This window comes from Corvus moneduloides, chromosome 26, assembly GCF_009650955.1.
Source record: "Corvus moneduloides isolate bCorMon1 chromosome 26, bCorMon1.pri, whole genome shotgun sequence".
Taxonomy (NCBI): Eukaryota; Metazoa; Chordata; class Aves; order Passeriformes; family Corvidae; genus Corvus; species Corvus moneduloides.
In genome coordinates, this window is record NC_045501.1 from 2,613,462 (window position 1) to 2,627,145 (window position 13,684).

At 42.9% G+C, this 13,684-nt stretch overlaps 1 protein-coding gene across 1 annotated transcript; it reads right to left on the reverse strand.

Moving 5' to 3' along the window:
- Positions 1 to 162: 162 nt before the first annotated feature.
- LOC116435421 (keratin, type I cytoskeletal 20-like) lies at positions 163 to 6,194 on the reverse strand. Its single transcript, XM_032091754.1, has 8 exons — positions 5,223 to 6,194; positions 4,350 to 4,432; positions 3,989 to 4,145; positions 3,318 to 3,479; positions 3,111 to 3,236; positions 2,741 to 2,961; positions 1,458 to 1,498; positions 163 to 783 (listed from the first exon to the last, which is right to left on the reverse strand). The coding sequence occupies exons 1-8, from the start codon at positions 5,643 to 5,645 to the stop codon at positions 686 to 688; spliced, it is 1,311 nt and encodes a 436-aa protein (XP_031947645.1). The 5' UTR covers positions 5,646 to 6,194; the 3' UTR covers positions 163 to 685.
- Positions 6,195 to 13,684: the final 7,490 nt, after the last annotated feature.

Here is a 13,684-nt window from a genome sequence, read left to right on the forward strand (position 1 = left end):
TAGGGAAGAGCTTTGTGTGTTTATGTTCTCAAGAGGAAAATGTAAACTCCTGGGACTGAGGATCCAGGTGTGGCACAGGGGCCTCCCTATGGGACAGGGAACACTATTTGCACAGAAAGTTTTGAGAGAGATCATTTCAAATATATTCTTATTGATAAAATATCTTGGCTTGCTGTAGTCCCTGGTGACATAATCATTCACAGAGCATGAAAAGTATCCAATAGGCTTCTTCAATTTATTTTTTCATGTTAATTTATTATGAAAAGCAAATCGATACGTCTTATTAAAATCAGGTTTTAATGAGGTGAAGCTGCTTTGTGTTTGAGTGGGAGTTCACATTCAGAAAAGATGGGATGAACTGATGTCTTAATGTATTTTAAAAACCTAATACTTCCATTTTTATCTCTGTTGGAAGCAATTATACATTTATACCAGGCTGACTTGATTTTCTTTCATCAAGGTACTCAGTCACTATGTAAGTAGACCCAAAGTCTTTTATGTTGTAACTTACAGATTTTTATTAATGCTCCCCCACAATAACAACAACAACAATTGTTTAAGATTTGATAATTTGGCATTTTTCAACCCTTTAGGTTTGGGGTGAATTAGATCAGATTCTTTATAAATCTTTTCGTTTTGGCATCAGCTCCAGGAAACTCAGAGGCATCTCCTCTGCTGGTGCCATTTACATCTTCTCTTCAAACTCTCTGACCTCAGAGGAGACAACCTTGCCATCAACCACCTCCTCAACTATTGTCTTGATCTTCTTAAGTTTACTTGATTCTGTTAAGGAAATTGAAAAGAGAATTAATTAAATGCAATGTACATTAACAGAATAATGCTGCTGCAGTAGTAGAAGTTGATGAGGAAATAGCAAAAAGCATCTTCAACCCACAGGTACTTGAGGTAAACTTTTGCAGTGTGCAGGGTGTGGCTTCTCCTCTTTTGGAGATTGAGTATGTTGCCCATAGACTGTAGTGGACACTGGGTTCAATAACTCTCTACCAATCTTGATAGCTTTGCTTCAGTTTAGCACAGACTTGTAGACCTAAAGCCTTGGGATAGACTTACACCAAATTGGAAATTTTTGCTATGAAACTGGGTATGTAATGAGGGAGCCTCAGTCTCCCTGTGCCGCCAGTAGGGAGAAACAAATGCTTCTGCAGTTCTCCAGAGGGGAATTCAGTAACTCTCTGTTGTTCTCTTGGCTGTGTGAGGACTCACAGAATCACAGAATGGGTAAGGTGGGTCTGTGGATTTACACTGGGCACCAGAATTGTATCTATAAACCCAGGTTTTATAGTCCCTGTAGGGTAACCATACAGTTGATTGCTTTCTTGGTGTGAGATCCCACTGGATGATTATTTGCTCTGAAGCTGTTGTTTTACATCAGGCTAATCATTCCATAACATTTCAACAGGCAACCATCAAAACAGAAAGAAGTTGGTGGGACATACCTTTTTCAAGCTCTTCTATTGATGCTATTGGTTCTAAATTCCTGTTCAAATTATAAATTAGAAAATGTAAATATATGGCAACTCATGTATTGAAGAAACATCCTTGTGCATTTCCTGTGTGTTTGATCAGGACAGCTAATCCCTGTAGGTTACGGGCGGGTTCGGTCGGGACGGAGACGGATGGAGAGATCTCTATAGGCAGGTCTTGGGACACAGTCGGTTTATTGTAAAGGGCGTGGGTATTGGGGCACTGCTCAGAGCTGCTAGACTCAGCTCTGAGCAGGCCCAAGAGAGTAAGCAGGTGAGAGAGAGAGAGAGGGTGTAAGAGCAAGAGTGGAAGTAAGAGTAGAAGTGGAAGAGAGGAATAGAGAAGAAAAGTCTGAAGTCCTGGTTACAATACAATAAATCATCTTCTGTACTGAATATTCTAATTGTCACTAACCAATCTAATACAAGATACAAATCCTATAGCATTTACATACAGCCTATAAGAGTTCTTATATTACCATAGAGTGTTACATCTTAACTTCTAAAAACTACTCTTTGGACCCCTTCTGCTGAGCTAGTAGGGTCTGCTCTGACCCTTGGACCTGTTTGCAAGCAGAGGGTATTGTTTCATCAAGAGGGGATTACTTCAGTGGCCATACCATTGTTTTCTAGTTGTTCAGTAACTAACACCTGGTATTTCAAAAGTGGCTTTCATTTCGATGTTGCCTGTAGTTTTCATATTCCCAAAATCTTTTGTCAGGCAATCATATTTCCAAGGTTTTCCTGTTCCATCTTCCCCAACAAATCCCCTTTCATCAAGACATTTAACCAGGAGATAACTCAGTAGAACGAGTTCTCTCAGTTAAAGTGAAACTTGGTAAGCATAAGCTGTAGCTGCAGTTAATCTGCAGACTCATCTCTGCAATGCCAGGACTTCATCCTACGCAGGTACACCCGATCTAGTTCCTGAGCCAGAACAGCTGAACAGGTAGAATCTGGGGGGAAGTTCCACTCTCTGCTTAACCCACACGGACAAGTTGATCCAAAACTGCATTACTGATGTTCCTGGCATGTGAACATCTGCCCAACTCCCCAGCTCACAGAGTGACAGTCTGTAGGCTGGGAGAGCCCACCTCAAAATTCCACAGCAGCTTCAGCAGCCCAGCCTGAACGGCAGCCTGCTCTGATTCTCTGGCTCAGAACTGGGCAACAGACTTCCCCACCCCAAAGCAGTTGGAGAGAGGCAGATTTGACACAAAAACCAAACCAACATGCAAAGCCATGTGTATGCTCACCTGCTTTCCTCTCCCTCCAGCAGCCGGCGGTATGTGGCAATCTCCATCTCCAAGCGAGTCTTGATATCCAGCAGGGTGCTGTACTCATTGTTCTGAGCCTCCATGTCAGCTCGGAGCTGCCTCAGCTGAGCCTCCAGACTGGAAATTGCTCCCTGTATCTGGGCGAGTTGATAACTGTACCGTGCTTCTGTTTCAGCCACAGAGCCTTCCAGGGTCTCTTTCTATAGTCCATGGGAAGAACAGAGACATGTCATTCAGAAGATACATTTTTCTGTTAAAATAACATTTTGATTGTAAAGCCCCTCATTCCTCTATTTATCTGTGTAACTCTCTGCTATCCACAGTCCTTATTTTGCTTTTTGTTATTTACCATGGTCAGCAGGCTCTGTAATTCCAGCTCCAGGCTTTGGAAGACCTGCCTCCGTTCCATGATCTCTTTCCTTTGGACCCCCAGCCGTTCAACATTGAGGGCAACTTCCTGGTTCAGTTCTGCTGTCTGGAATGAGGAATGGAGGGACTGTGAACTGCAGCCAGGCATGACCGAGGTTCTTGCTGATATTTAAGCAGTTGACTTTACCTGCTTTTCAAAATGTTCTTTGGCTTCTTGGCGGTTCTTTTCTGCCATTTCTTCATATTGCTTTCTCATGTTTTCCATAATAGCTGCGAGATCAATGCCGGGAGCAGCATCTACTGCCACGTTCACGGAGCCACTCGCCTCTTTGCGCAGCCTGTCACGGTCCTGCAGCATGGGGACTGTGTTAGCATCAGCTGCAGGGAGCTGTCACTCCTGGGCATTGGATACAAACTCAACATCTACACACACAGGACTAATCCTTAATAGTACCTCGGGGCAGGACAACTTAATCACCTTGTAAATACTGTTTAGTGCACCTCATCTTAGAACAGTTTACTTACTTTATAGCAATAAATGCTATATCATAGATAAATGTATTATAAGAATTATTTCTTCACAACCGGACCCATGGAATGAGGGCAGAAGTCATGGCTCCCATTTGTGTACTTTTTGGGGTAGCAATTCCTAAACTAAATATTATTCTTAGAGCAAACCTTCCCTCATTCGTTTCTGGAATGGAGGAATGTTCAGCCTTTGACCCCTGACAGCTTAGATGTCCCTTAATGCCACACACAGTTATGCTGCTTCCAGGAAGGACAGAAGTGCTTCCTAGCGAGGCTGTTTGTGTTTGCCACTCAGAACCCCTCTCCCTGGCAGTGCTCAGCTGCTCTCACCTCTTCATGGTTCTTCCTAAGGAAAACGAGTTCCTCAGTTATATTCTCAATCTGGGACTCCAGGTCAGATTTCGTCAGAGTCAGGTCGTCACGGACACGGAGCAGTCCGGTGATGTCGCTCTCCACACTCTGCTTGAGCAGGTGTTCGTTCTCAAACCTGTCCAATAAGGTGCCTTTTGTCATCATTGGAATGCAACAGTTTGGTGTAAATGTTAGAATCAGTAATTACGACCGTCATTGTGAAATTTTCATTAAACTGAAATTGAAAAATGTTCACTTCTTGGCACAGATTCCAATAAGTGGAAGCTTTCCTAAATAAGAGGAGCATGAAAGAGAATAAATACAAAATCATGGAACTTACTTCAGCCTAAAGTCATCAGCAGCCAGCTTGGCATTGTCGATCTGCAGGACAAGCCCGGCATTTTCCATCTGGGCAGCAGAAATCTAAAGGGAATGGTGGACAAGCAATGAAAGTTTGCACTCAAGAAAGCCACATTCAATCCTTTCCTGGGAATGAATACTGTAAATGGGCTTCATCCTGCTTCACTCAGCTGTTTGTTAGCTGGGTTTAAAGCTAAGTTCCATCTGAAGTGCATGAAAGGAGTTAGGGATGTTCAAAAGGGAAATTCTCCTGTCACAACATAAGAGTATTGAATAGTTGGGATGAACTGCTCTCTGAAGGAATCTGCTTTAAAATGCTGGGAAGTAGAACTGATAAAAAATAACAGAGGAAAGATTGAAGGAAATTCTGGAAACATGATTTGACAAATATGTCAGCTGATTGCTGGGAATATTTCATTGTTTCCGGTGGTGGTAATTTACTATTTTAAGTAGTGATCTTTAATTTTTTTCTGAGCATTTGTCCTTCTTTTCTAAACACCAACTTTGGAATAGACTGTTACTAAACTATATTTAAATACATAGATTACCATTAGTACTTTCTCTAATTAAAGCCACCTAAGGCAAATATCATAGAACTAGTTAATTTTGAGTCAAAGATTTTTCAGGTATGAGATTACTTACCGCTGCAAGCATATATCTGGTATTACAAGTGACGTAAAATCTGTCACTAATTTGTAGATGATCAAAATTGAACTTTTTTTTCCTCAGCTGGGCCAGTTACAGTTTGGAAAAGTACATTTTCTACAGCAGATTATTCTCTCTCTCACTGATAATTGCATTTCCTATATTTATAGAGGGCTCTACGATCTCTTTATTATATACTAATTATTACCTTATTTCGGAGTTCTTCAATTGTTTTGAAGTAGGAGCTGTAGTCCTGCCCTGCGCTTTTGGTGTTCTTCTCATACCACTCCTTGATCTGCATCTCGATCAGGGAGTTTGACTTCTCCAGTGAGCGCACCCTCTCCAGGTACGCAGCCAAACGATCGTTCAGGTTTTGCATAGTTGATTTTTCATTGCCAGCGAGCAGCACATCGCTACCAGTGATGCTGAGCTGGGAGCTCCCTCCGAGGCCTTGGCCAGAGCTGATGCTGGTCGATATGCGGGTGCCATAGCCCCCAGCTCCCCCGTAGACACTGGGTGCCTGGATCTTCTGGATGGACATTTTCCTGGAGGTCAGACTACTGACACTGGGTGCCGAGGACTGGAGATGGTTGCTTGTACCCCACTGGATGCTGCGGGTGGAGAATGCCATTTGTGCTCTTTGTCTTCTGGACTGAAGCAGGTAAAGCAGCACAGATAGAGACGGCAGCGAGGAGCTGAGTGTGCACTGTGCACCTTTATACCAGGTCCAAGAGGAAGCACAGTGGCTGGAAACCCCACCTCTGTTGACGCAGAATTTCACTGGTATCAGCACAAAGAGCACACAGGATATTGCCCCCCCTCCCCATAATTTAAAGGGGTTTTCATCTGTTCGTCTGTGTTTGAGGAACACTCCCTGGATAGTTTGCTTGCTTTGTTATTTTGTATAACAGATAAACAAAAAATGATCTGTTGAATCATTTATAACCATGTACCTGCAGACAATCCTCTTGGTAGCCCTTTGGAACAAATGAGTGGGTTCTTAGCCCCCTATGCAGTGCATTAATTTAAAATGAGAGTTGCCTCTTGTATGTGACAAGAGACTTAAAATATTTATATTTCTGTTGAGTAAGCAATAACTTGGGCCTCAGGACGGTCTAGAACAGTGTATAAATTATTAGAAAGGAGGCAGATGTACTACCATGTGAATCATTTTGTAGTAAGCACAAACCAACATCTACACTGCCAGTGGAGAGTGGAGGCTGTTGCCATCAGCTTGGATTGGATATGCATTTGTCTGGTATTAGAAAACCCTTGCAAGTGGAATTCGAGCTTTCAGTACAGCTGAGACTAAGTGGGAAGGGTATTTCTTTGCCCTTAAGTGAGGTAGGAGGAATGAGAATATTGGAAACCTTCACACCCCCCTGTGTCTCACATGTGAGATGTTGAAGTCTGAGTGGCAGGAAGCGTTGCGTTCCAGCTTCCAGCAGAACAAGCCTCCAGCCCTCCTGCGTGGCTGAAGTTGAAGCAAAACAAGTTTCCTTCCTGCCTCATCAATATTCCAGAGACCACCAGCTAACAAGTGCCATGCTGGAGGGGTCTGTCCCCAACACAGGGGCTCAGGTCATTAACAGGAAACCAGCTGCCTTTGCATGGCATGAAGAAACCCAACAGCCCTACTGCTGATCGTGCAGAGGCTCCTGAGCTGACTGTGCTGTACACTTGATACAGAAAGTGCATGGAGAATTTGGAAAGCAAGGAGAGAACCCGATTGCTGAGGGGTTGTTAGTGCTGCAGGAGAGCAGGTGGCAGGTGAGTGTCGGGACAGTGTGGAGGTGCAGCTTCTGGGGCATTGCACTGACAGTGCTTATGTGTGTTACTGATACTGTCAGGTAGAACAATGAGCACATATGGCTTGTGTTAGTGAGAGCAGCTGCTGTATGTACTGATCTCCCAGCCTTGGGGCAAAGAAATTGGTGAGACACTGAGCTTTGAAGGCATTGAACTGTGTATTGGAGGCACCTTCAGGTTTCTGAGAGCACCCAACCCAGAATATTAGGGAATCAGCACTGCCAAGTTTTTTCAGTTACTGTGCTAGGGATTAGTCTAACTGGTCTTGGCTCAAGTCAGAGAGTTAAACTGTTGTATTTGGCTATTCTGGAAACACAGCTTCCAAACCAAAGCAATCAGTGTGCAGGGCAGGATTTTTTTTCTAGGAGGATGCTGTGGTGTGTCTTTGGACCTTGAACTTCTTTGGGTGTAACTTGTAATAAAAAAGTCTTTATGAGATGTGAAACCAAAGTACACTGGCCATGACATTTAGTGTGTCATTACAGAGACTCAAGGTACGTTGTCTTTTGTCCATTGAAATTATTCCGGCTGAGTAAGAATTACACATTTTAGTAGAGCAGAGCTTACACCTTTAGAATGTAAGAGAAGTACAGAAGAGATCCTGCTGTTCTTACATCCCTTGGCCCTATATCTGACTGCCTAGATCTCTGCAGGATTCTGTGGCAGTCTACTTAAGAGCAAACATTCCGCATTGTCTTCTCAGTATTTACTAAAATTAGTTTTCATGTTACCTTGGTGATATTTTTTCTAAACATCGTTTGGAGGTTCTATTTTTTCATTTAGTGAGTAAATGAAAAAAGAAGTCAGCGATCTGAATTAAAGTGAGCATCAGTCTTAGGTCACACATTATGGCTGTGCTGCTTTTGTTCAAGCTGAACCTCCAGCAATTATTTTCTTCTACACTGTTAAGCAGAAGTGTCTGAGATGTATGCAAGGGGAAGCACCGAGCAATGGCATCGTGCAAACCTGATGTGAAAAGATATAAGGCTGAATTTTCTTAGTGTTCTTTTTGTTCTTATCCCTAAATTGTTTACTGACAATTTTTCTGGTCTTATTTTATATATGCTTCTATACCCTCCAAAAAGCTAGAATATTTGCTAGGATCAAGATAGGTTCACACCAGAGGTGAGGTTTTCTCCTGGTTTTGGTTCAGTACACTTTTTTCCATGAAACATATCTTGACTGGTTGTGTCAATCACTGGAAACTGCCAGAGGGAGCCCTGAAACTGGAGCCATGGCAGTGAGGGGAGGGCGAGGCCCCAGACGGGCTGGAGGGCAAGGGGCTTCTCAAGGCATAAGTTGGGAGTGGCCTTGGCCTCCTCCACCCCTGGACTATGCCCAGAAATTATCTGCAAGAACATGGGCTGCCTCATTTTTATTTATTTTTTAATTTTATTGGTTGTAAGAATAAGTTATCCAAATAGATACTGGGCAACCTAAAAATCTCTTGTCCAGTACTGCAGTTTTGGTCAGCATGGAAAAAGTGCTGTAACAGTTTGCTGGTGCTTTAGCTCAGCAGAGCAGTTTCAGCTCCAGATTTAGTTGTGGGAGCTGTAGAGCACAGTCTGTGGATTCACAGGTAACACTTCCTTTCAGTGACGTGCTCAGTCAGAGGGGAATGGCTGTAGACATAATAAAACATTTATAGCAACACTTACGAATTGTTTGATTTCATGAAGAAATGTCACCTGTGTGGCAGAAGTTTAATGTGCATTAGAGGGCCACGGAGATAAGTCCTGCAGGGCTCTGATAATGTGGATACCATTCCATCTGACTCACCTGTGCTAACCAGCCATGGGCAACCAGTCTGGAGCGTTCAAGGAAAAAGACACACCCAGCTGTGGGTCTGTATTTCTGCTGCCTTTAGGTGGAACAGATGCTTTTCTTTTGGCTGACATAGAGACTGAAATAAAGCAAAGTCTTTTAGCAGTCTGTAGAGATGATCCATTCTAGGAGTGAAATCCAACACCCTTTTGTTGGTCCCTGTGTTTGGGTTTAGCATCATTACAGTTTGATTTGGAAAGATCAGCACTACAGTCCTGAAAAGATGTCTGCTGTGCAAAGTGCATTCAAGAGAGATGCATTCAGTGTTCAATGTTCCAGCCATATTCCAGTATTCAGTATTTCTGGGTCTGAGATGTTCCCCTCCTTCTCTTCTTAACTACCTTTGCACCTCCTGTTAATGCCAATGCCTGTGAAGCCTGCTCTCTCCAAGGACCAAAGCCAAGTGCTTTATGCTTTGCTGAATGGGATCAGAGGAGAGAAAGTTCTGGATGATGTCACCAACTCATCTGGATTCACCTAAGCCCTGAACATTTGCAGCTCAAGATCTTACACTGTCTGCCTCACATATTTTTTTCCCTCATTTCCCTCTCCTTTTTATCTTTTGTCCAATGAAAATACCTCTGTCATCAAACCACTGCACCTTATTTCTTTCTGCTTGGAGCTTTGACCAGAGGGGTAAGTTAAAACATTACTTTACATATTTATGGTACTTAGAGAGGTGCTCCAGCTCCTGGAGTGCATAAGGCAGTGTGTGGGTTCCATCCCTCCCCAGCCACAGGTGGAAAATGAAAGTCAGGAGCTGCCTTTCCTGTCTCAGCTGCTCTCCTAGAACAGAATCAGATCTCAGTGCCAACAAAAACAGCTCCAGGCCACACAAACGAACCTTCTCTTTTTTATCCCCCAAAAGTGCCATTAAGATTAGCTTTAACAAGGACTGCTGGCAGATCTCTCTCTCTCTTGGAAAAACCCTGTGCAACTGAAGTGTCAGGGAAATGAGGAAACCAGTGAACTGGAGAGAATTTCAGCTTACTGACTCAAGTCCATAATGCTGGAGTAGTTCAGTATCTATGAAAAGTATTTCATATTTATATGATTCAGGAGGCAAATACAATTTCCATGGCCGTATGCAAATATAAGCACACACTGATCGTACACCATAAAAGATATGTACAAACACACTGTATTGCATATGTTCACATCTGTGTAGATTTTTTTATTAATTAAAAAAAAATCCTTGTGGTTTCGGGAATCTCACTTGTGCCACACTTGGAGCCCCCAAATCAGAAGAAAAACTCAATTTCCCCCCAGGGTATGATTGCATTCAAAATGCCAGGAGGTGCTTGGGTAGAGGCACAGCTGCAGCTTCTTGTTTGGGGACCACTCTGGAATATCATCCTTTAGTGCATTCCAGCGATCCCACGGCATCCCCACTCCAGGGGTTTGTACAACCAGGAGCAAGCTATCAGCTGCTTGGAAGCCAAAATACCATCCCAGCGTCCAGATCTGTGTCAGGAAAGCAGGTACTAAAAAAGCAAAATAAAGGAAACAGGCCGAAAATCCGTCTCCATACTCCCCTGGAGAAAGTCTGGCACTGTTAGTAACGTACATTGCACAAATATTGCAGCAGAAATTTCCAGTTAGAAGTTGTTCCCCAGCCTCAGGAGCCCCAGAGGAGCGGCAGGAGCGGGGACAGGCTCCGTGCGGATCTACCTGCTTGTCACTAGAGGCCACCACCGGCCTTCGGAACGGAGCTGCCTCCAGCCCTCTCTGTGCTGTGCACCGCGGGAGAATACGTGCGGAACTTGAGCAAGGGGAAAAAGCCTCACGGATTACATAACGAGATTTCTCATATTATCCACTTTCCTGGGCCTATATCCACAGGACATTTCGTTGCATCGCTCTTCTCGCCAAACGTTTAGAGGAATATTTCTTTTCAGAGCCACCAGCCGTAATTAAGGAGTTCAGTGCTGTGTATGGAGTGGGTTTGGAAGCAATGGCAAGAAGAATGGGCTATCTTTCTAAATTCTGACATCTGAGTCTTTGAGGACAGAGAGTGTTCATTATCCCTTTGAATTACATCCTTTTTTATGACTGATGCTTGAGTATCTCAATTTTTAGGCAGCGATAGGCTGTAGACATTAAAGAAAAGGTTGCTTTAGTTGTGTTTTTATTGTTTTTGTTCTGCACAGAAGCAATGTTATTTCCAGTGGATCCATTCTTAGACTGTCTTGAGATTGTTTCTCGTGAGACTAACCTGAAAGCAGAGCCTGGGCGCTGGAGCGGCTTTCAAAAATTAGTCATTTGTCTTACTAATAAGACATAAAAATGTGTTTTCTTTCCTGCACTGGTAACTTTACGATCACAATTTCTGTCTGCTTGAAGCAACGTTATAGATTTCCTGCTTTGAAATTGTTCTGGCAAGAGTCACTCCCAGTTTTTTGTTTGATGCATTTGATGTTTTATTTTCTCATATGTTGGTTTGGGGATGCAGAGCTGCACCAAAGCCAGTATTTCTCTAAAGGCAGCACACCTTTAACTTCTGTTCTAAGGAAGAACTGTAGTTTATAGCTACTTCAGCCTGTTTGTTTCTCCTTTTCTCTGCCTGCTCCAGCTAATTATGCCTCTTAATTGAAATATATTTTTCCAAATTATATTCCTCATTTTTGTTGCTTTCTATAGAGCCTAATTACAGCCCGTCACATCGACTCCTTTGGACTTGTCCTTAGGACATTGGAAAGCCAAAAAATTTACCCCCGAAGTCTATATAGGTATTGAAAGTGTCTTCACCACTGCTGGTATTATGATTTTATGCCTTTAAGCTTCTGATGCATATTCAGACATTCAAAAAGCAAATGAACATGTCCAGAAGAAGCAGCCCTGCACCTGCCTCACCATTAGGTCATGTCTCGGAGTGGGGGCTCCTGCCATAGGGACACTCCAAACTGTTGGACATTGATGCTTCTGCTTCACTGAATATTTTTGCAGATAATTGGTTTGTGCCAGCCCTAGGCCTGGGGCTCAAGTAGGTCATTTCAGTATAGTCACACAATTAAAGATGTCATAAAAGTACAGTTTGAAAAGAATCAAAAATTTTACAGAGGGAGGAATGATGAGGAAACAACACATGGTAAAACTTTAGTTGTGATTTCACCAAGCCAAACGTCCAGGTAGAGTCAATAATTAACATGCTTTTGCTGTATAACGCAGGACTTAGGGGGACAGGGGGTGCAGCCTCTCCGGCATTATTCTTTCCTTGCTTCCCTGTTTATAGATTCTTCCTTTTTCTAAATGATTCATACACAGGAACAGGCATCTCCTAGCAAAACTTTAGAAACCTTTATAGGTCAGGGTGTGGACATTGTGAAATGTTTTACCGGCTCTTCTACCTATTCTCTCTGCTTCAATAATCCGTAGAACCAGTGGGTTTAGCAGTGCTATAAAGGCAAGATTTCTTTTCTTCTCTTTCTGAAGTGACTTTGTTAATTTTGCATCTGCATTAACCAGGAAAGCAGAAAGCAAAAATTTTCATTCTACAGATGTGGCTGTTGATAAATAAGGCTGAACCCCAGCAGTGTGGGGCCAGCTCCCCAGAAGAATGTGTGATTAATAGCACAAACCATGACTGCATTACCTCATCGCACACTTCTTCCAGGGGATCAACACTTCACTTACCAAAGCTGCCTATTGTAATACACCTTAATAAGTTTTAACATTTCTACAAGTGAAATGAGCTGTGACTCATGCCCAGGCTGGAGTGCAGTCAAGGCTCTTGGAAGTCATGCTGAGGATTATTCTGTGCAGGACTGCCTTAAATGGCAGGTGAAACTGCAAGGAGCCAGTTGTGAACGCTGATGGTTTCAGCCTCCTTTTATAGGCCAGTTCCTGTATCTTGTTGGTTTGAAGAGGTATTGTTGCATCATTCACTTATACTGAGAAGTGCTGTTCTTTCCTGCTGATGTTTCTTTGCTATCCTTTTCCATTTATGGGAAATAGAATTTATTCACTTGGAGGGTGTTGTTTTTAATAATGCTTCATATTTTTCAAATTGCACTTTCTTTGTGCCTGGGTCCATCACTTTCTTGGTGTCGAAATGGCACTTGTGTGTGTATGGAATACTGAAGGAGAACAAATACCAGCTGGCAGAGTTCAATCAGTTTCAATACAATGAATTAATAAAGTCATTTTTCAAGCCATACATCATCACAATCCTGAAGATTTCCTTCCCTTCAAGCCACTGCTCTGAGATCAGAAGCAGCACCACCTGTGCTCTTAAAAGTCTCCCAAATACTACAAAGCCGCCAAAGCTGCCAGCAGTGTTCTGTACAGCACTCATTTCAGTCGGGCTGTTGGCACAGGTACACTGAAGAACATAATCAGAGTATGTGCAGGGTCCTGACCAGCCATAAACACTTAGAATGAATCAATAGCATTATCTCTTCCGAGCAATCAGACACTGGCAGGATTGCTGTGAGTGGGGAATGGCTCTTCAGGAAGTTGTATTATCTAATAGCCTGCTAAGTAGAAGCTGTGAAGTGATGGATTCTAATTTAGTGGCTCTCAGTGACTTTCTTTGCAGCCTTGAGCGAGTTGTGTCATCTCTTTTTCCAATTTCTCAGGCAATAAAATGGGAATGATAATACAGCCCCCATTCATTATCTCCCTGACTTAATCTCTCAGCGTGGTGTGAGAATGTGATGTTAATAGTGCATGCAAGTGGTAAATATTAGCATCATTATTTATTATTTAGGGTGTAGACCCACCCTAAATACATTCAGGAATGCATAGCTTATCTACTGGAGCACAAATTCAGAGGTAATGAGTAACCACCAGATACAGGACACACATGGCTGGTGACATGGTGTCACGAGCTGTTCAACACAAAGGAAATCTGCAGTTGTACAGAGCATTCTGGAGCTGTGAAAGATTCTCCAGACATAAGCAATTTTTTCCAGAAACAAACAGAATGTGGTGTAACGCATATTTGTATGTTTAAGGACTAATTGGTTTACTCCACCTAGTAAAAGACACTTGAATGTCTGTCTTGGAGCCATTGGTGCATGATGGTGTCAATCACAG